Source organism: Gopherus evgoodei, chromosome 2 (assembly GCF_007399415.2).
Source record: "Gopherus evgoodei ecotype Sinaloan lineage chromosome 2, rGopEvg1_v1.p, whole genome shotgun sequence".
In the NCBI taxonomy this organism is placed as follows: Eukaryota; Metazoa; Chordata; order Testudines; family Testudinidae; genus Gopherus; species Gopherus evgoodei.
In genome coordinates, this window is record NC_044323.1 from 231,669,615 (window position 1) to 231,689,552 (window position 19,938).

The following is a 19,938-nucleotide window of genomic DNA, read 5'->3' on the forward strand; positions in this document are numbered from 1 at the left end:
GTCTGCAGTGGGGGAACCTCCAGAATAACAATTTTTAGCATGCTTTTTGAAGGTTTGGATATTTTTTAGATTCTTAAATGGTTCTGAGCTGCTTCAGCGAAGTAGTAGTAAGAGGAAAAAGTGAAAGAATTCCCCCTTCAGCCCCAAGGTTACCTTACAAGCAATTTGGTTAGATCACGTGATATGACAGTGTGGTTCTATCATAAATTAAAGTTTATTAAACAAATCTGTGTTCTATATCCTAATTTATTGGTACCATCTGCCAAGATCCATGAACAGATGCTTTGTGGGCCCTCATTAATTTGCACTAATGACTGGGAGACCTATTGCAAATTACTGAATTTTGTGAATTAGTCAATATGGCAGGAGAACAAACAAACACAAAAAAACCCCTTTGGATAGTGCATCCCAAAGTTCACTTTATACTTCAGTATTCAATATGATAATATTTCAGCATATACTCGTGTATGTACTTGTGTACTCTTTATACTAAAAAAAAAAAGCAAAATCTTATTTGACTAAGATTTAGCTACAGCCCTCTGTTATTAAATCCTTCTTAGAAGAGAGAGGACTTTTGGTGAGAATCGTTAGGGTCATAGATTAGCAATGGGAAAATTAACGGGTTCTTACAGTGTCTTTTTAAAATTGAATTTAGTGCAGGGAGAAGCTGTGATATTGAACAGGAAACCTTCCAACTGTCCGCCAAACAGCAAAAGCCTGGGCAGTACCAGTACAAGCTTCTCCAGCACCCTGAGCCTGAGGAACTGTGCTGGGGGGCGGGGGGAAATAGTCAGCCCCTATGCTCATTCAGTGGGTAGACAAGCATAAAAATTCACCTCAGCTGCCTAACACAACCTGCCCTGTTTACACGAGGGCTTCAAAATGTGTTAACTCATGTTAGCAAACCTGTTTTAAATATACACCTTTTATCCTAGCCCACATAAAGCCATAGGCCACTGAAAAGGCATTGGACAGCAATAAGTTTCAGTTCCTATCACCACCAAACCAGGCTAGTTTTGGACCTGGGACCTAGAGCTGAAAGGCTCCTTACGCCACTTATGGTACCAGTCACTGGGGAGAAACTGTTACTGAACCATTAATATACCATCTGTGGAAGCTCTAAACTGTTGTAGGGAATGATCAAATGTACTGAGAAGCAAGCAGCTTTAGTTTTTGTGCTCAATGTAGAGAAAAATGACCTGATTTAAACACTTTTGTTTGCGATTAAACCCCCACCCCCAAATGGAGGCGAAACTGTGTTCAAATGGAAGAGGCTGTGCATTTATTTGCATTGTGGAGGGGATTTTTACACAGATTGCACTGGATTTTTGAAGGAGAGATGATTTTGCTTTTTGATTGCAAATGATTGTACCCACACATTGTCATTAGTGATGTGTTTGAGTCACAAAATTCAGAACTGGAATGTGATTTCAATCTGAACTTGCCCAAATTTGGAAGTTTGTTTGGATCTTGTGTGTTGGTTGAGTTCATTGATGGTTGAGGTCCATGTCATATAGTTTGGAAGGTTTGGATCCAGTGTTCCACCTCAGACCCATTTCTAACTTTTATATTCAGATGATTAACTTCCCTCTCAAATATCCTTTGGTGTCAGAAGATTTGTATTTACTGTTAGAAGATCATCTTGATTTTTAGCCTTCAGCACAAAACAATGAAGAAAGACCAGTAGAAGGTTTCTGCTGCGTGTTCACATTGCAAAATAAATAAATAAAACCATGGTGATGGAGGGAGTGGGAGGAAGTGGTGAAAAATTGTCTCTCACTCAATTCATAGATATTCCTCCCAAGTTATTTAACATATCATTACATGCTTGACAGTTTTCAGTCCCAGACTGCTGTGCATTGCAATGCAGAGGTGGTACATAAAACTTGAGAGGGGAAAGAACTAAGTTAGCCTCCCTTCTGATCTCTGAACTAGGAGTCTCTTTACAGTCTGAAAGAAAAAGGTATATTGAGGTGGATGTGAACTTCAGAGTTTTCTTGAGAGTTCCACTCTTGCACTTTAGTGTTTATTTCTGTTACTAATTTCTTTGGGGAAAAAAAGCACTGGAAAGAGAGAGAAAGTCAAACAAAAAAAGAGGAATTCTGCAACAGAAAGTCTTTTCTACAGCGCCAGTTAAGTCAATAACTGGAAACAAAAAGTTTCCTACAATCTGATTATGATGCTGTCATATTCTAGCCCTATGGAGCCAGATAAGTACATAGCTAGCTAGTCTGAGAAATCCCCAGATGTCACAGTTTCATCACCAGTGCAGAAACTGAAAGACTACTACTGACTGCAAACAGCTTTGGATCAGGTCCTTAAAGCATTTCCAGACTTATTTGCAAGATGCAGTCCTTGCTCCCAGAAAACTCAATGACAAAATTATCATTGATATCAATGGGAAGGTTTAGGCCCATATATTTTTAAGAAAGACTCAGTCAGAGATAAGACTAAGGATCTCTTTCCTAGCATGGATTCAAAAAAAATGTACCCAAGACACACACACACAAAATTTCTTATTATAAAATGCATCTTCCCAAGGAATCACAAAGGCACAAGAAAGGCAAAGAATTCCTAAAAGCACAAGTTCTCCAACAGAAAATCAACTTTAGTTACTTTCATTTTGCCTCAGAGAAATCAACAGAGAGCCCAAGAGTGATCAGAGAGAGATCTCACCCAGCTTAGTACAACTAGCTAAAAACAATACATGACACAATATACAAGACGTGAGCTCTTCTTTCAAATATATTTCTGCTCTGATTGGTGACTTTGTAAAAATGGCACACTGGGGCTTCAGAGCTGTGTCTCAGCAATATACATATTGAATGTACAGAGTTGAAAAGAAAAATTATGGGTGTTTCTAACTGATAACCCTACAAACCCAAGCTGGGGTGTGAAAGTCAAGCTGGGCTCTTTCCTGGGCATAAGGCCCAGTAATAAAGGCTCTGCAGGATGCTGCAGCAAGCTGCCCTCGGTACTCCTTGGGGAATCCTATTGCCTTTTGGGGTTTCCACAGGTAATTATGGCATAAATTGTTTAAATGTGAATGCATTTAAACAATGTGGTTGTATGGGTGGCTTCGCTATTGTACTTAGTATATCCCATTGTACACACGCCAGAATCACTGACCTCCAGAGCTGTGTTGGGCTGACAGTGGTAAAGCTTACTTTCCCCACTATGTATATGTGCCAAGGGGAGGTATGCCAATATACACCACTGACTGCCTGGCCCATATAATTCTGAATCCACATAGAAAGCAGATTTAATTTGGGAGAAGGTGCCATTAGGGATGGTCACAATATTCTGAGCAAAATGTTTTCTCATTGGAAAATGGAGGTTAGCTGAAATTGAAATTTGCCATGGGAAAAGAGCAATAGCAGGAAAATTGAACCAAAACATTTTGTTTTGGGTGAACATTAATCTCAATGTCTGCCTGAGCTACCATGGTGATTTATGGGAGTTGTAGTTCCTAGCCCCAAATTCCTCTATGCTCCCTTGCTATACTACATCTCTTATGTTTCACTCTAGTCTCTCCCTGTGCCTGAGCTACTGGGAGAGACAGTCTGCAGCTCTGCTACAGAGACCAAGAGGGATCCAGCACTACAGCTCCCATGAGGCACTGTGGTGGCTCAGGCAAACACAGAGAATAATGTCATTCTCAATGGAAATGTTTCAGAAATTGTCATTCTGTGAAATGTTTCTATATTTTGACTTTTCATCCCAAACTGGGACAAAAGCAAATATCAAAATATGGGAATTTCCCATGGGACCGAAATGCTATTTTCCAATCAACTCCGAGTGCTCTTTTTACATCATCCTTGTACAGAGCAGAAATCCACTTTTGACTTTGCTGAAAATTCATATATTTCAATTTTTTCTCAGGTGCATCTACTTTAAGGACCATATCCTCAGTGGTGTTATAATGCAACCACAATAATGTATACTAGCTGAGGAGCTGGTCCTAAAATTCTTACCAAATGCTATAGCCATAATGGAAATAATAATTGCCTTCCTTTGGGGCTCGTGACTAGCAAAATGTATCAGTAGTGAACGTATCTTCTTAGTTGTTTACAAAGAGGCCCTAGTTCCTGTCAGAAAGCAGCCAACTTGCCTCTCTCTGTGGATGTCATCAGCACATATATGCACCAGCAGTTGCACTGTTTCCAAAAGTGAAAGGCACCTAGCCTGTTCCCTGATAGACCCTGATATTTGCGTAATGTGAATGTAGATACAAAATATCATTTACAATGTACCTTTAAAGAAACTCCAGTAGCCTCCTATTAATTATGTGTACTACATTGCAGTAGCATCCTATTGCACCTAAGCAAACACCTCTGTGAGACTACTCTACCTGAATGCTAATGCTTGGATATTTGCACTAAACCTCAGCAGCAAGCACTTGGTGGTGTCAGTTTCCATGGTGCTGTCACATGCTCTCTCTCTCTCTCTGTCAACACATTCACATATCAGCATTTCCCACCCGCCTTGCTCCCCATAATGTGCTGCTCACTCACCCAGAAAGTTCAGCTATTATAATGATGATTTAAGGGGGAATGGGATGGGGGGGGAGGGGCAAAGGTGGCAGGGTGAAAAAGTGAGCTGTGTGTTGGAACAGGAGTGGGAATTTGCAGTTCGGTTATGTAACACAATAAGGAATTAAAATTAGTCCCTTCAAGAGATGTTCAAGAAACAAGCTGTGTTCATCACCCAGGCTGTATTTCCCTTCTCAGCACAGTATGATACGCTGAAGTGGAGTCAGAAGAAATTGGGCAGAGAACTTGATATCTCCTTTTTTTAAGCACTAGAAACCAAGGTGTAACTGCATGGGGGGAAATGGGATAGTGGCTCCTTAAAACAGTGCATGTGTTTCTTAGTCCTCCTGCACTACTCATCTTCCCACCACAAGCCGACTACTGATTAAATGGTGCATCAGATGGTAAGATGCAAACTTGGTCCTTTGACTTTAGTCCTGCTGGCTGCTTGACTAATTTGGTGCATCTTTTTAATTGCCTTCCATTTCTTTCTTCTCTACAGGACAGCTTTCCTGCTCGCTTTGGAGGAGTCCATTTTGTCAACCAGCCCTGGTACATCCATGCCCTGTACACGCTAATCAAACCATTTCTCAAAGACAAGACGAGGAAAAGGGTAATTAGAGGGGGAGAAAACCTGTGACACTTCAGACCCGAGTTGGCTTGAATAGCTCCCTCCTTTCTTTGCTTTATTCTTTTTCCTCTGTGTTTTTTTGAATGGGCCTGTGAGAACTGCAGCTATGACTGAAGCCTCAGCTGGAGTTTGCAATTAGCCTAGATTCAATCAATAATTCAGCAGAAATAGGTTATTTTCAGAATCAAAGTCAGGGACCACGGAATGTACAAAGAACAGGCGCTATCCTATCGTACAATGGACAAGGCATGCCTATGGCCAGAGGAAGTTTTTACTGAGCTGTGATAGTGGAGGGACAGGCACAGTCTCCCACTGAAGCCATCCATATGAAGATGCTCCCATAGAGCTCAATCTCTGCCCAGTGAGGTACTATCAATTCCAAGGAACTTGCCAGTTTTGCTTCTTCAGCAGGTTGCCTTTCTTAACTCCCACTGGTGTCCACAAAAACTTCCACTTCTCTATATCAGCTCACACAGCAGGAGGAGAAGCAGGTCTTCACTGCAGAGATGTATCTGGATTATTGGACCTCACTGTCCTTGTCCATTTTTATCCTGAAGTTCATAGTTACTAAAATGGATCTCAGAAAGGCACCAAAATCTGACCTGGGCTCCATCTGAGAAGTATTGAACAGGCTCAGGAGTCCTTCAGTGTGAAAACATGTCTGGATTAAAGAGCGGAAGGATAACTGGAGCTGGGCAGAGTGTTCAAATAAAACCCTAAATTACTAGAAGCTTGTGTGGTTCAGTGTTTTGTTACAAATTCAGAAACTGAGGATAAGTTCAAAGAAAATTGCTCAGGTACATGGCCTTGAGTCATTTATAAATGTGTTGAAACGGCACAAAATAGCCATTTGTGCAATTTTGATGAAAAGTCAGTTAAAATGCCATGTTTTTTTGAACCCAAAACAACTCACTTGACAGGAGAGAATGTGGATCCAAACAGAGGGAAAATTTTTGCACATGACCCCTTGCACACCAAAACTACTGAGTATTTCCAGAGCTCTGAAAATAAATAGGTCTAGATTTTGGTGTCTATCTGAAATAGACAGTTATTCTGCCACTGAGCTGGGCTCCAGGTGTAGTTGCTACTGTACCAGTTCCAGCTCATTGCCTTTATGTTAAAAGATCCTCATGAGCTTGTTCTAGTTTATATCTCTGATTTTGTCTCCTCTTGCTCCCTATGCTCCTTTACAGACCTCTCACCTTTCCGATCCCTTTATTATCTTCTCTCACTCTCTTCTTCATGCTCTCGCTCTGTGGCGTCCAATAACAGAACCATATCCCTCTTCTTCAGAGCCTTCGTCAGAAAACACTTCTTCCAGGAATCTCTCCTCCCTTCCCTCAAAATAATTCCACACCCACTCTTTCCCTGCTCTTATATGATGTATATCTTATGGTAATGACAAGGAACATCTCTAGTACCATATTTTCAGCGTTGACTTCAATGGGAGCAGAATAAAGCTAATGTTGAGTGCTTTTGAAAAGACACACCCATAAATTGCAGAGCAAATTCACTGCTCTAAATTATAATGCTTTATGAAATAAGGAACTGACTGTGCTTTTGTTTGTTTTGTTTCAGATCTTTCTCCATGGTAACATCTGAACAGCCTTCACCAGCTAATACACCCGGAATGCCTGCCTTCTGAATTGGAGGTACGCTTCCTCCTTATGACATGGGAACTTGGGCTCGGACATTACTTGGTCCTGACTACAGTGATGAAAACGAATACACTCACACTTCCTACAACGCGATGCATGTGAAGCACTCATCCTCCAACCTAGAGAGGGGGTGCTCACCGAAACACATGACAAGGTGAGAACTGGCCACGAGTGCAAATTTTGTCCTGTTGTTTTACATTATAGGTTATGTATTTAAGTCATCACCAGTCTAATGGCTGGACTAACCCAATTTAATAAGAGGCAGGAGCTTATTTTGCTGAAGCTGAAAATAAGGGGCACTTTAGCCTGAAGAGTGATTACTATGTGGCAGTGAAAGGCCAGTGTCTTGGCAGGACCATAATTACTTCTCTGATTATGAATGATTGTGAACAAAAACAAGTTGAAATTAATTAGACCCTTTACACTGTATTCAATGAAAAAGGTCACAGTGGAATGCCATTTCCACGGCATAATATACAGGAATATTTCTGTTCTGTTTTACATTCACAGCTGTTGCTTTGGTACATTCTGATCACACTTGTCAATGATAGATTTTAGCTCCCTGTAATGTACTTCTGGTAGCTGGTGTATAACAAGCACCATAGCCCTCTAAAAATGAATAGTCTCCTTTAGGTGCCTATCCAGTCACTACCCATTATCTGTTCAGCTAGTAAAGCTGGTCTCTTAAGCGTACAGGAAGACCTTTACTTTTAGATCTGATGATTGTGTTTAGTGCTTCCAAAGCTTAAAATGGTCATTTTTAAATCCACAAAGCTCACTAATATGCACTAATTGACTGGAGGGGGAACCAATACAGAATAGTGAGGTTTGTGGATTTCTGAGTGTCATTGTAGGGCCTGTGCTGGATGATACCACACTCTGAGGTCTGGTCTACACTACACAGACCTATACTGTTGTAGCTATAGTAGAATCTCAGAGTTACAAACAGTTCAGGAATGGAGCTCGTTCGTAACTCTGAAATGTTCTTAACTCGGAACAAAACGTTATAGTTGTCATCAGTGTTTTTCCAGGAGTAAGTGATTTCTTGATCTTAAATCTCCCTTTTTCATACAAGTGAGATTTTCCCCCTATTAAAATAATTTAATCACTCTTTTTCTCCTCTCAGTAAAGCTCTGCTTCTCCACAGGCATCATAAAATCTTGTCTCTTTTAACTCAAGACATGATTTTGTTTAGATTTTATCAGATGACCAACACCTGTTGCATGCTTAGAGAGTGGCTAAAAAAAAAATATCTGACACTTTTAGTCATTATACTATTTTCAAAGGAACAAAAGAAAAGATGATCCTAACAGAATCATAGATTTGAAGGCTGAAAGGAACAGTGATGATTTCTTTTAGTCCAGTCTCCTGTGTAAAACATGCTATGAGGTTTCACCCAGGAATGCATTCAGCCCAATAATCTGCAGTTGAACTAAAATATATCATCTATAAAGACACTAGTTGGTTATATGGCCAATGAAAACGCAAAGTGATATAAACATATGCTAACTATTATTATTACAGCAAAGAGTCTTGTGGCACCTTATAGACTAACAGATGTTTTGGAGCATGAGCTTTCATGGGTGAATACCCACTTCGTCGGATGCACGTAGTGGACATTTCCAGGTTATTATTATTACAGGACCCTTCCGCTATTCAAAATATTCGCTTAAAATGGGGGGGGCATGTAAATGCATGCACTTCCATGTACACAATAGTGAGGGTATTTTAATCAGAGCCCCTTCACCCTTTCTTTTTTTTTAAATGTATGTAGTTGTAGTGCCTCATGTTTTGGTCATAGATAAAGGCAGTAATGAACTGTAGTTCAAACTGCAGCAACTTGAAACAGATGTGATAATGCCAGCGCGTGAGCAATATGTAAAGGCTACTATAACTGAACTCTCCTGTAAGAGAATAGAGAATACAGTCTACAGCTGGTGGGGGCAGGAGGGAATTTTGAGCCACTGAGCACAATATTTGAGCCAACCTGAGCACACCCCTCCCACTGTATTGTACTGTAAATGTGAAACATTATGCCTACTCCATTCCTTCAGAGGACTTTATACCATTTACATTGAGAAAACAAGCAAGAACTACGGATCGAAAAGAACCACCAAGAGATGTGTCATATAACCTAGTCCCGATTTGGACCTTAGCGTCCAAAATATGGGGGTTAGCATGAAAACCTCCAGCTTAGTTACCAGCTTGGACCTGGTACTGTTGCCACCACCCAAAAATTAGAGTGTTTTGGGGGCACTCTGGTCCCGCCCGAAACCCTTCCCTGGGGACCCCAGACCCAAGCCTTGAGTCCTCACAACAAGGGAAATAATTTTTTCCCTTCCCCCCTCCAGGTGCTCCTGGAGAGATACCAGACACAACCTCTGTGAATCTAACAGAGGGACTCCACCCTCCCCATTCCCGTCCTGGAGAACAGAATTACCTCTCTCGTCACCCAGAGGGAATGCAAAATCAAGCTAGTAAATCTAACACACCCAGAGTTTCCCCTGACTTCTTCCTCCCACCAAGTTCCTGGTGAGTACAGACTCAATTCCCTGAGTTCCCCACTAGAAGAAAAACTCCACAGGGCGGAAAAGGAAAGCTTTATATAAAAAGACAGAAAAAGACATAAAAATGGTCTCTCTGGATTGATAGGGACACATACAGGGTCATTTGCCTTAAGAAAGAATATTGAATAAACAGCCTTATTTAAAAAGAATACAATTCAAAGCACTCCAGCAACTATATTCATGTAAATACAAAGGAAAACCAATAGAAACCTTACTGCCTTACTATATTTTGTACTTACAACTTGGAAACAGAAGATTAGAAAGCAGGAAACAGAAGTCCTCCCATAGCCGAGAGAGAAAGATTCAAGACAAAAGACTCACATACTACAAACCCTCCACCTAGATTTGAAAAAGTCTTGTTTCCTGATTGGTCCTCTGGTCAGGTGGTTTAGATTACTTCTTTCCAGGTGAAAGAGACATTAACCCTTAGCTATCTGTTTATGACAGATGGAATCAGAGACCAACTAACCAAAATATGGTCTTACTTCATTTCATGAAGTTAATACAAAGCTGACAGAAAACCTTTGAGAGATTAGTAAAATAGACCTTGCATTCTCACCTGAAAAACATACTGCGCATATCAAATTACATAACACCAGAGACAAGAAAATACCCGAGAAAGTCTCGGATGATGGCAAATGGTAGAGATACAATGAAGAAAAAACAGGTACATGAGCTGCTTCAGATATGCAGAACTGAGCTGAGTTTTGGAATACTAATTAGCAATGAGACCACAACAGTACCTCCCTCCCCCATCCGCAGCAGTTTTTTTTCCCAGTACCATGAAACTGCACAAGATCTGTTCTTGTAAACAATTTCATGTTTATTTTAGCAAATAATGCTAGCAAATGCCAGTTTGTATAAATGAGGAAAACATTCTAAAAAACAGCATAGAAAATAGTTCTTGAGCCTAGGAATTAAAATGATTTTGAAAGCAGTTTCATGACCTGGCAAATATTATAGTGTGAACAGGGTCTTAATCAAACCATCTGGTGTTTCCTTTTGGTCCAGCTAAGGACCTGAGCGGAAATCAAGCACTCACACTGAGAAAAAATCATAACAAATGGAAATGATAGCCCCATCCTCTGAAATTATCTCATACCATGGAAAAATACCAGAGCCCTAATACTGAATAACAGATGGAAAACACAGCAAAACTGCTGATGACTCCAGATAATGAGGGTAATAGCCAGAACAGCGGCAGCAACAACAAAATCCATTCAGATTTGATCTGTTTACTAAGATTCAGCTCAATGAAGTTTGAAATAAACAAGGTAATAAAACATGAAAACTAGCATTAATATAGCAATGGCAAGGTCAACTCATTCTTAAAGAGAAGTTATGTTGATTTTAGATTGTTTATATGGGTGTTTATATGGTAAGTCATCTCTCTTGGGGGAACTTTCCAGTCTACATCCAGCTCCCGTGAAAGTTCTGCCTCCGGTGATGGCAAGCCTGTTTGGTTGAGCAATGTAGCTGTTGTGGGAGGTCGTGATTATGGAAGGAGACGTTCTCGCTCACCTAATGAGGGCCAATGCCAATGAGTTTTCAATATCAAGAAATGGGCTCTGAGTTGGACTCTATTCAATAGGTAGCCAGTATGGAGACCAGAGCACCAGATTGAAGTTCTCGTGGAGATCTCTGTTGCTTAATCAATGAGCTACTGCATTTTGTACCAGTCGGAGTTTTTTTCTGGGCATGTAGCTTCATGCTTAGATATAATGGGTTGAACTAATTAAGCCTATGGGTCATGAATGCTCACCACACCAGTTACAGATGGCAATGACCGCCCATAGCTATTTGGACTTCTCTTAGCAGTGAGCGCAAAAGGATCTCCAAGCTGCAGACTGAGTTAGCAATCGGGGGGATGTTACAGAGGATGGTAATTCTTTGAAGATCTTCCCTTTTCCCAAGAGTGCCACCTTAGTCTTGTTTGGGTTCAGCAGCAGTATGTAGTCTGCCCTGACTATCATGTGAATCTCTTTTGTTTCCAATACCTGCCACTCTATTATATCGCCGTTGCCTATCAACCACTGGGTCTTGGGTCACTTCTTCCTCTGTGAGCTAGATCCTTGGCAAAGGTGATGGAAGGGGAATCCCTGACTTGTGGTAGGCTGGAACACAATTTGTCAGCTAACTGCTCCTCCTCCACTCTCTCTCTGTTGCCCATGTCAGCACAAGCGCACCCTTTGGAACTTGCCTTCAATCAGGACTCATCTGAAAAGTCAATACCACTTAGAAATAAACTGTTGAGAAATGAAATTTAACAAAACTACCCAGCCAAAAAACTGTTATGACAGAGTTTAGGTTGAGAACATGTATCAGTGATTTAAGAGCAAAATATCATAGGTGCAGGAACTAGTGGTTCTCCATTTTATGCGGGGTCCTGGCTGCCGGCCCCATGCCTGCCCCCAGCTGTGGCTCCAACCTTGGCCCCCTTACACTTGTCCAAGTCCCCCTCTCCCGGAGACACAGCCCTGCTCCTGGCCACAGCTCTGAGGGGTGGGGTGGACAGGGGTAAAGGGGCTTGCTTTCAGCACCCCTACTCTTATAAGTGTTCCAGTGCCATTGCAAAATACACTGCAAGGATGTTGCAATTATCCCCAAAATCAAACATTATAAACGCAGAAAATTCAGAATTACAGTTACACTTAAAAGAAATCCAGACATGCTAACATGTGGAAATGCACAGTGTAGGCACCAAAACATCCTTAACTCTGCTCTATAGTGACCAAGGACCACATTTTCAAAGGATTTGTGTGCCTAAAGATTTAGATGCCTATTGGGTTTTTTAAAAGCACTTCAATAGGTTAGCCATTGACAATTAGGTGCCTAACCCAGTTAAGTGCTTTGAAAATTCCAGTAGGCCCTGTCTTCATCTTTAGGGGCCTAAATTCCTTTGTCCTCTGTCCCTGCATGGTTATGATTAAAGCATTTTTTAGGGTTTGTGACCCCAGATTAGATTAAACTGATTTTTAAATACATATTAGACTTTTTTCATATTTTCCGCTCATGATTTGGTTTCTTAAAGGATCATTTTCAAGACAAATATAACTCAATCTAATCTTCTATGGTCTCAGAAAATTCCTCCAGTGCTCAAAGAGAAGCAGCTGTATGTTTGGAAAGCATAGATTCTATTTCCCATATCTAACAAAGACAATGAATGCCTGCTTTAAGGAAAAAATCAGTACTTAACTATGAAGCTATGACAAGCTATGACAGTATAATAAACAAAGAAATATGTTTTAGAATATTTTTGAGCCTGAACTTGGGGCTCATTCTGGGCAGAGATGGGCAGGGTTCCTATTTATTCAGACTGGCTCCTGAGGGCTAGGCTGTGGAAGTCAGGTCTTTCACTGTTTCATTGGTTATTAACTCCAGTGTGACCTTACTATCCCCTTTCAGCAGATGCTTCTGGTTTTATGGGGCTCATTTGATGCTGGCTCACAGTCAGCACCGAGTTACTGCAGAAGCACTAAAATACCACAACATAAAAATTAGAGCTGTTGATTAATCACAGTTAACTCACATGATTAACTCAAAAAATTAATCACAATTAATCGCAGTTTTAATTGCACTGTTAACAATAGAATATCAGTTGAAATTTATTAAATATTTGGATGTTTTTCTACATTTTCACATATATTGTATTCTGTGTGGTAATTGAAATCAAAGTGTATATTATTTTTATTATAAATATTTGCACTTTAAAAATGATAACCAAATGATAACCAAATAAATAGTATTTTTCAATTACCTCATACAAGTACCGTAGTGCAATCTCTTTGTCGTGAAAGCACAACTTAAAAATGCAGATTTTTTTGTTACATAACTGCACTCCATAAGAAAACAATGTAAACTTTAGAGCCTACAAATCCACTCGGGCCTACTTCTTGTTCAGCCAATCGCGAAGACAAACAAGTTTATTCACATTTACTGCCCCCTTCTTATTTACAATGTCATCACAAAGTGAGAATAGGCATTTGCATTTACGTGCCAGATATGCTAAACATTCGTATACCCCTTCATGCTTCGGCCACCATTCCAGAGGACATGCTTCCATGTTGATGACACTCATTAAAAAATAATGTGTTAATTAAATTTGCGACTGAACTCCTTCGGGGAGAATTGTGTGTCCCCTGCTCTGGTTTACCCACATTCTGCCATATATTTCATGTTATAGCAGTCTGGGATGATGACCCAGCACATGTTCATTTTAAGAACACTTACACTGCAGATTTCACAAAACACAAAGAAGGTACCAACGTGAGATTTCTAAAGACAGCTACAGCACTCGACCCAAGGTTTAAGAATCTGAAGTGCCTTCCAAAATCTGAGAGGGACGAGGTGTGGAGCATGCTTTCAGAAGTCTTAAAAGAGCATCAGTACGATGCAGAAACTATAGAACCTGAACCATCACAAAAGAAAATCACCTTTCTGCTGGTGGCATCTGACTGAGATAGTGAAAATGAACATGAGTTGGTCCACACTGCTTTGGATTGTTATCAAGCAGAACCAGTCATCAAAATGGACGCCTAAAAGGACCTATGAATCTTTAGTGCATCTGGCACGTAAATATCTTGCTACAATGATGCCATGAAAACACCTGTTCTCATTTTCAGGTGACATTGTAAACATAAGTGGGTACCATTATCTCCTGCAAATTGTAACCAAACTTGTTGTCTGAGCAATTGGCTAAACAAGAAGTAGGACTGAGTGGACTTGCAGGCTCTAACATTATACAGTGTTTTATTTTTGAATGCAGGTTTGTTTTTTTTTACTTAATTCTACATTTGTAAGTTCAACTTTCGTGACAAAGAGATTGCACTGCAGTACTTGTATTAGGTGAATTGAAAAATCCTATTTCTTTCATCATTTTTACAGTGCAAATATTTGTAACAAAAACATGAAGTGAGCACTCTGCATTTTGTATTCTGTGTTGTAATTTAAATCAATATATTTGAAAATGTAGAAAACATCCACAAACCTTTAAATAAATGGTATTCTATTATTAACAGTGTGATTAATCACGATTAATTTTTTTAATCGCTTCACAGCCCTAATAAAAATCAGTAGGAAAATATGTGAAAGCTTCTGATTGCCCATGAACAGCAACTGCCTTGTCCCCCTCACTAACTGAGAGCTGGCTTGTTCCATGCCAACTGGAGGGATGCAAGGAGGGGAACAGATATTCCATATGAGTATTAAGTCAAAATAGTTCTATTCCTTGCATTATAACTAACATATAAAATACAGGTAGAGGTGCACTTAGTTTTCACTATTCATATTTTGGGTTCAAAAATGAGGAAACTACTTACTTCTTTGTGGCACCTCCTTCCCCATCAGTGATTCATAATGCGTGAAACAGGCCATAATACCCAAGCAGGCACCTGAAGGCATATTGTAAATGTACAGTAGTCCATGCTCATTAGTAGCTGTTGAAAAATGTTACAACTGGTGACTGGATTTTGCTAAAGTTTCAGAAACTAATGGAAAGGCTGCGGTGCATTTGCCCTGTTAACTGATCATTGGCAGGCAGCATATGAAACGCTAGAGGGTTCCCCAAAGAACCAGAGGGCAAGGAATCTGAAGGCGTGACCAGAAGTAACAGGCCATGACTACACCTGCAATACTAGGAATCCTGAGCACACCCAAAATGGGGCAGAGAACTGGCTGCCTTCCTAGGCATCTCTGGCTGCGGTTTTAATTCATACACAGCACTCAAGTACTACCGTGATCGGTGAACTGTAGCTGTGCAGACAAATACAGCTGATGTATTATAGCAGGGCTGGTAGCACTGCCTATTAGTAAGGTGGCCCGACACTTCCCATTATAACACTCTATTTTCCGTTGTATATAACGCTGCCAAACTTTAACCAGCAGGGCTGAAATTTTCCAGGCCAGGCTGACTTTTATTGGGAGAGAAATTTCAGCCAAAATTGTTCATCTGTTTCCAAGTATTAAGCTAGGGGAAAAAAATTGTTTTGCTGATGGTAAAATAGTCTTAAGAACTTTTCTTTGAACAGCTCAAATGCCCCCATGCTTTGGAGCAGGGACTTGAAATTTGGCAGGGGAGGGGTGGGGTATTTGTGTCAGTGATTTGCCTTTTGCAATCTCTGTGAAAATCCTCCCAAATTTGACTAAATTACAAACCCTTTGAAAAATCACAGTTCACACACACTCAGTAAAGAGTTCTTTGATTTTAGCAGCTAAAAGCTCCAAAGATTCCATTCACTGAACCCCCTCAGTCAGTTCCTAGTGCTGGGCCATCCCCAGAGAACAATGAAACATGCTTCAGTCTAGGTCTATAGGAACAAAGCTGGACTTTTCCTGTAGATGCAGTTTCCAACAGCTCTGGGCCAGGCTGGGCACTGAAATGGAGATCAAGGAGCCTGTCTCTCCTGTGCTCTCAGTAACCCCCCTGCTTGCACCCAGGCAGCAGGGAGAAGGAAGCCATCTGATTTTAATATCAAAGGACCAAAAGCCAGCCCAGAGGGAGGGAAAGCAGTAGACTGGGACAAGGAGTCTGGCCAAGCTGGGAGTTGGGGAGAGAGAAACTGTGGGAGTTGGAAGGCTGGGACTGGTTGGTCAAGGGGACTGGGAGCAGGTAGGGGAAATGGGAAGATAACATGTCATATGAGAAGGTGTGGGGAAGGAGTGTTGAGAGACTGGCTGCACAAGAAGACTGGGCCTAGGAACCACTGTGGGAGGGAATGGGGGCAGGGGAGAGGAGAGACAGATCTTAGAAGGAGCTGGGTGCAGTATCGGGATCGGGGAGAGAACTGGGACTGGCTGGACAAAGAGATTGGGACAATCAGCCAGGGTGGGGGTGAGAGAGTGAGAATGGGGAGACTGAGATTGTACGAGGATCCTGGAAGCCAGTGATGGGGGGTGGGAAAGACAGATCAGATGAGATCCAGCAGTGGGGATCTGGAACCAGTTGCAAAAGGAGGCTGGGCGTGAGTGTAGGGAGGGAGAAAATGAGGAGTGGAGCCTTGGACTAGGTAGGCAAGGAGAACGCAATTGGAACAAGGAGCCATGGGTGGGGAAGAGACAAGACTGGGACCAGGTCACGTTGGAGGGAATGGGACAGAAGAGTCTGTGCTCACTCAAGCACACAGCCCTTCTGCAGCCTGGCAGGGAACCCAAGACTCCTAAGTCTCATTAAATATCCACAAAACCCACTGGTGAAATGTGTCTTCTCCTCCTGTAGTGCCAGTCCACACAGAGTCTGACCTACTATTGCTGTCAAGTGCTCTAGTTACTCCTCTGCTGATGTAGCAGAGGTCTGTGCGGAAGATCTAAAGGTTCCAATCCTGCTGGTGAACCATGTGAGTATCAAAATGATGTCACATGATGGAATTTCTGGGTTTTTTTTTTTCATTTTGCTTTGTTAAAAACTTAGGAAACTATATAGACACAAAAACTATGTTAAAAGAACATTGTTAAGGTTGTGAAGTCAACCACTCAAAAGTTAGGAGATTTCAGAAATAAGGTTGCTGGTGTAACCTTAATTCAGCCCCTTTGTGCGTTATGATACAGGCTTTAATTACTTCATCACATACTATTTTTTCCAGAGGATTCTGGCCTCCTTCTGGGCACAGGATGAAATTGCTTTGGGGCTGAATTGGGGTGGTGTAGTGAAGGAAACTGTTGTGTGTAGGACCCCTGTCTCATCTGTTGCAGAAGTTGGAATGTGTATGGTGAATGAGACAGGGGATTGCAGGGAGAGAAAGGACAGTCTTATGGTTAAGGCTCTTGAATGGTGCCATGGGGAGCTGAATTCTATCCCTGCCTCTGCCAGAGTTCCTATGTGATGTGAAGCAACCTACTTAACTCAAACTTTTCACAGGTGGCCAACAATTGTGTGGTCCTCATTTTCTGGGTGCCTGACTTGAGACCCTGGGGCCTGATTTCAGAAGTGGTGAGCACTCATAGTGCTGCAAACTGAAGTTTGTGGGAGCTGTGGTTTGGACTTATGCAGTGCTATATTCTAAGTACTCTGAAAAACCAGGTCCTTGGTGTCTCAAATTGGTCCGCAAAATTAGTGGATACCTTTGACCTCATCTCTGGCTGTGTCTCAGTTCCCCATCTGTAAAATGGAGATAATTTCCCCTCCCGCCCCAAAGGGTTGTTGTGAAGATAAATTCATGAATGTTTGTGGAGAGACGAGGAGGGTGAGGTAGTATCTTGTATTGGACTACCTTTTGTTGGGGAGAGAGACAAGTTTTCGAGCTACTCAGAGGTCTTCAGATCTGGGGATATGAATATGAGGAAACTGATAATTCTGTCTTCAGATCAGCACATAAGTGCAGTGAAGTAAATAAGGCCTGGCCTCACACATTGAATACTGAGAAAAACTGTTAACTAGATGATGATTAAGTGAGCACCATCCCACTGGCTAGGAACCAAGTCCACCATTAGGGAAAGGTCGGCACTTGCAGCTATTATCTAGTGGACTGAGTGATAAGCTGGGAGGCCTGGGTTTTATTTTTGATTCTGCCACTTTCTCACTGTATGTCTTGATCACTTAACTCCTTTGCTTCCATTATCCCTCTATCTATAATATGCTCTCCCATCTAAGCACTTCAGATCTATGGCTATAAGGTGCCGTGTACATGCAAAATAATTGTGTGTATCAAAATAGAATTTAGAGGCATCAGGAGCCCATTGGAGCTGTACATTCACAGAGTAATAGGCAGTCTTGCCCCAAGGAGCTTACAGTCCAAATAGACAAAGCAATGGGTGAGAGAAGAAAGTATTGTCAACCCTAGTTACCAATAGGAAACTGAGGTACAGAGAGATGAAGTACTTGCTCAAAAGAAGTCTTAGTAGTAGTGGTGATTAGTAGTATATTAACTGCACAAAATCCAGGGCCATCTTGATGTTTCCGATCTGCATACCATAGAACAGGGAAATCTTCATCTGGGATCTGAGGTGAGGGCTTATGGGGCTTAGCCAATGGAGGGTGTGTGTGCGCATGCATGCGGGTTGTAAGGAGTGAAGATGGCATTTTCTCCACTTGCCTTTCAAGATCTTGCTGTCCACAGGCAATCATTGTAGTGTGTTTGTATTAATACAGTCGCCACCTTTTATCACCCATAATGTACACGTCTATGTCCTGCACCAATCACTTATGTACTCCCATTGTCCTCTGAAATGGAGGAAAGAGGTGTTCTCCCCACTGGAGAGGTTTAGTTTTGGAGACATGCTGTATAGTGCAACTACCATTTTCTCTCCCACCCCTGACAGGTTACATAGCATGTTGGGGAAAAAAAATGTCCTTCACGCTTTGCCAATAAGAACATTAATGGCTGAGAGTCTAACAGAAACATTTCCCCTGCTTATTATTTTCTACAAATGGAATAAATAACAGGAAGATGAACAGCCCTGAGGTGTTCATGAAATGGGATGAGAATTAGAGGGAACTGAGCAGATGGGAGGCGAGAGGTAATGAATAGAGTTTCACAATGTGGTCTAATTGATTGGTTACAGCGTGTCTGTCTGAAAGGGTTGAAGCCTCTCGCTTCTGAGGAGAAAAAAAACAACCACCTTGGCACGACTGTCATGTTTGCCACAGCATATCGGCTTGTTAGTAGCAGGAAGGAAAGATTAAATAAAGGAGGCATAGGACTGGAAAAGATGGCTTTCTAGGTGAGCATGTCATGAGCATGTTATTGGTACAGAAGTGGGTTTTTGTTGGTTTATAAAGCCTTTCAGAAGTGCGATCCAGCCTTCTTAAATTCCTGGCAGCTGAATCACCACAGTTTTACTGCACTTGTACCCTACCTTGTCTCTGAGATCAGTGGAGTTAGAGCAGTATAAAACTGGATTAAAAGTAATCTGGCCCTTGTTGTATAGTACTCCCATTGTAATGTACTCCCATTAAAATGATCACACAATATGTAAAGGCATCTGCGCTCTCTCACATAGTTATGTATATACCCCTACATAATGCTGTCATTTGAAAATTAAGGCTAATCTACTGGAGAAACAGCAGGGTTTTCTTGGCTTTCCCCAACTTCAGAATATCCTCACCAAGAAGTGAATCACCCCACTTGTTTTCATTTACTCTTTCAATAATAAGAACATATTTGAGCATTACTCAAAGCTTCAGAAGTGAGCATGAGGATTCACTCTTCTTTCCACTTTGGATTTGCTCTCCTAAGCAAGGTTAGTTTGGTAGAGAAGTCTAAGGTCACTGAATAGCTTTTAAGTACATTCAGATATAGCTCTGAATGAGACATACTCCGGGGTTCCAACCCTGCAAAGCCACTCATACTTAACTGAACACAGGAGAAGAGACTTAGTGAAATCAATTGAACTACTTGCATGCATAAAATTTAACAAATGCATAATTTTTTGCAAGCTCAGGGCCTTACACAGGAACATTTTACATGTAGTGAATGCTACCCTCTACTAAGGGGTTAAACTCCAGCCCACCTGCCCCCACCCCCTCATAAACCTGAACACTTTCACTTTCAGATTTACTGAACAGTTTCGTTGAACAAAAACGGCATACTCTGGGATTCAGTTGTGCCCACCCCTAA

At 41.4% G+C, this 19,938-nt stretch overlaps 1 protein-coding gene across 1 annotated transcript in view; it reads left to right on the plus strand.

The window, feature by feature from the left end:
• The window catches only part of CLVS1 (clavesin 1), a 134,265-nt gene that overhangs the window by 105,165 nt on the left and 9,162 nt on the right, over nucleotides 1-19,938 (plus strand). Inside the window, 4 exon segments of the mRNA XM_030553159.1 lie at nucleotides 5,035-5,145; nucleotides 6,742-6,757; nucleotides 6,760-6,807; nucleotides 6,810-6,975. Of these exon segments, the coding sequence (XP_030409019.1) occupies nucleotides 5,035-5,145; nucleotides 6,742-6,757; nucleotides 6,760-6,807; nucleotides 6,810-6,975 (341 nt within the window).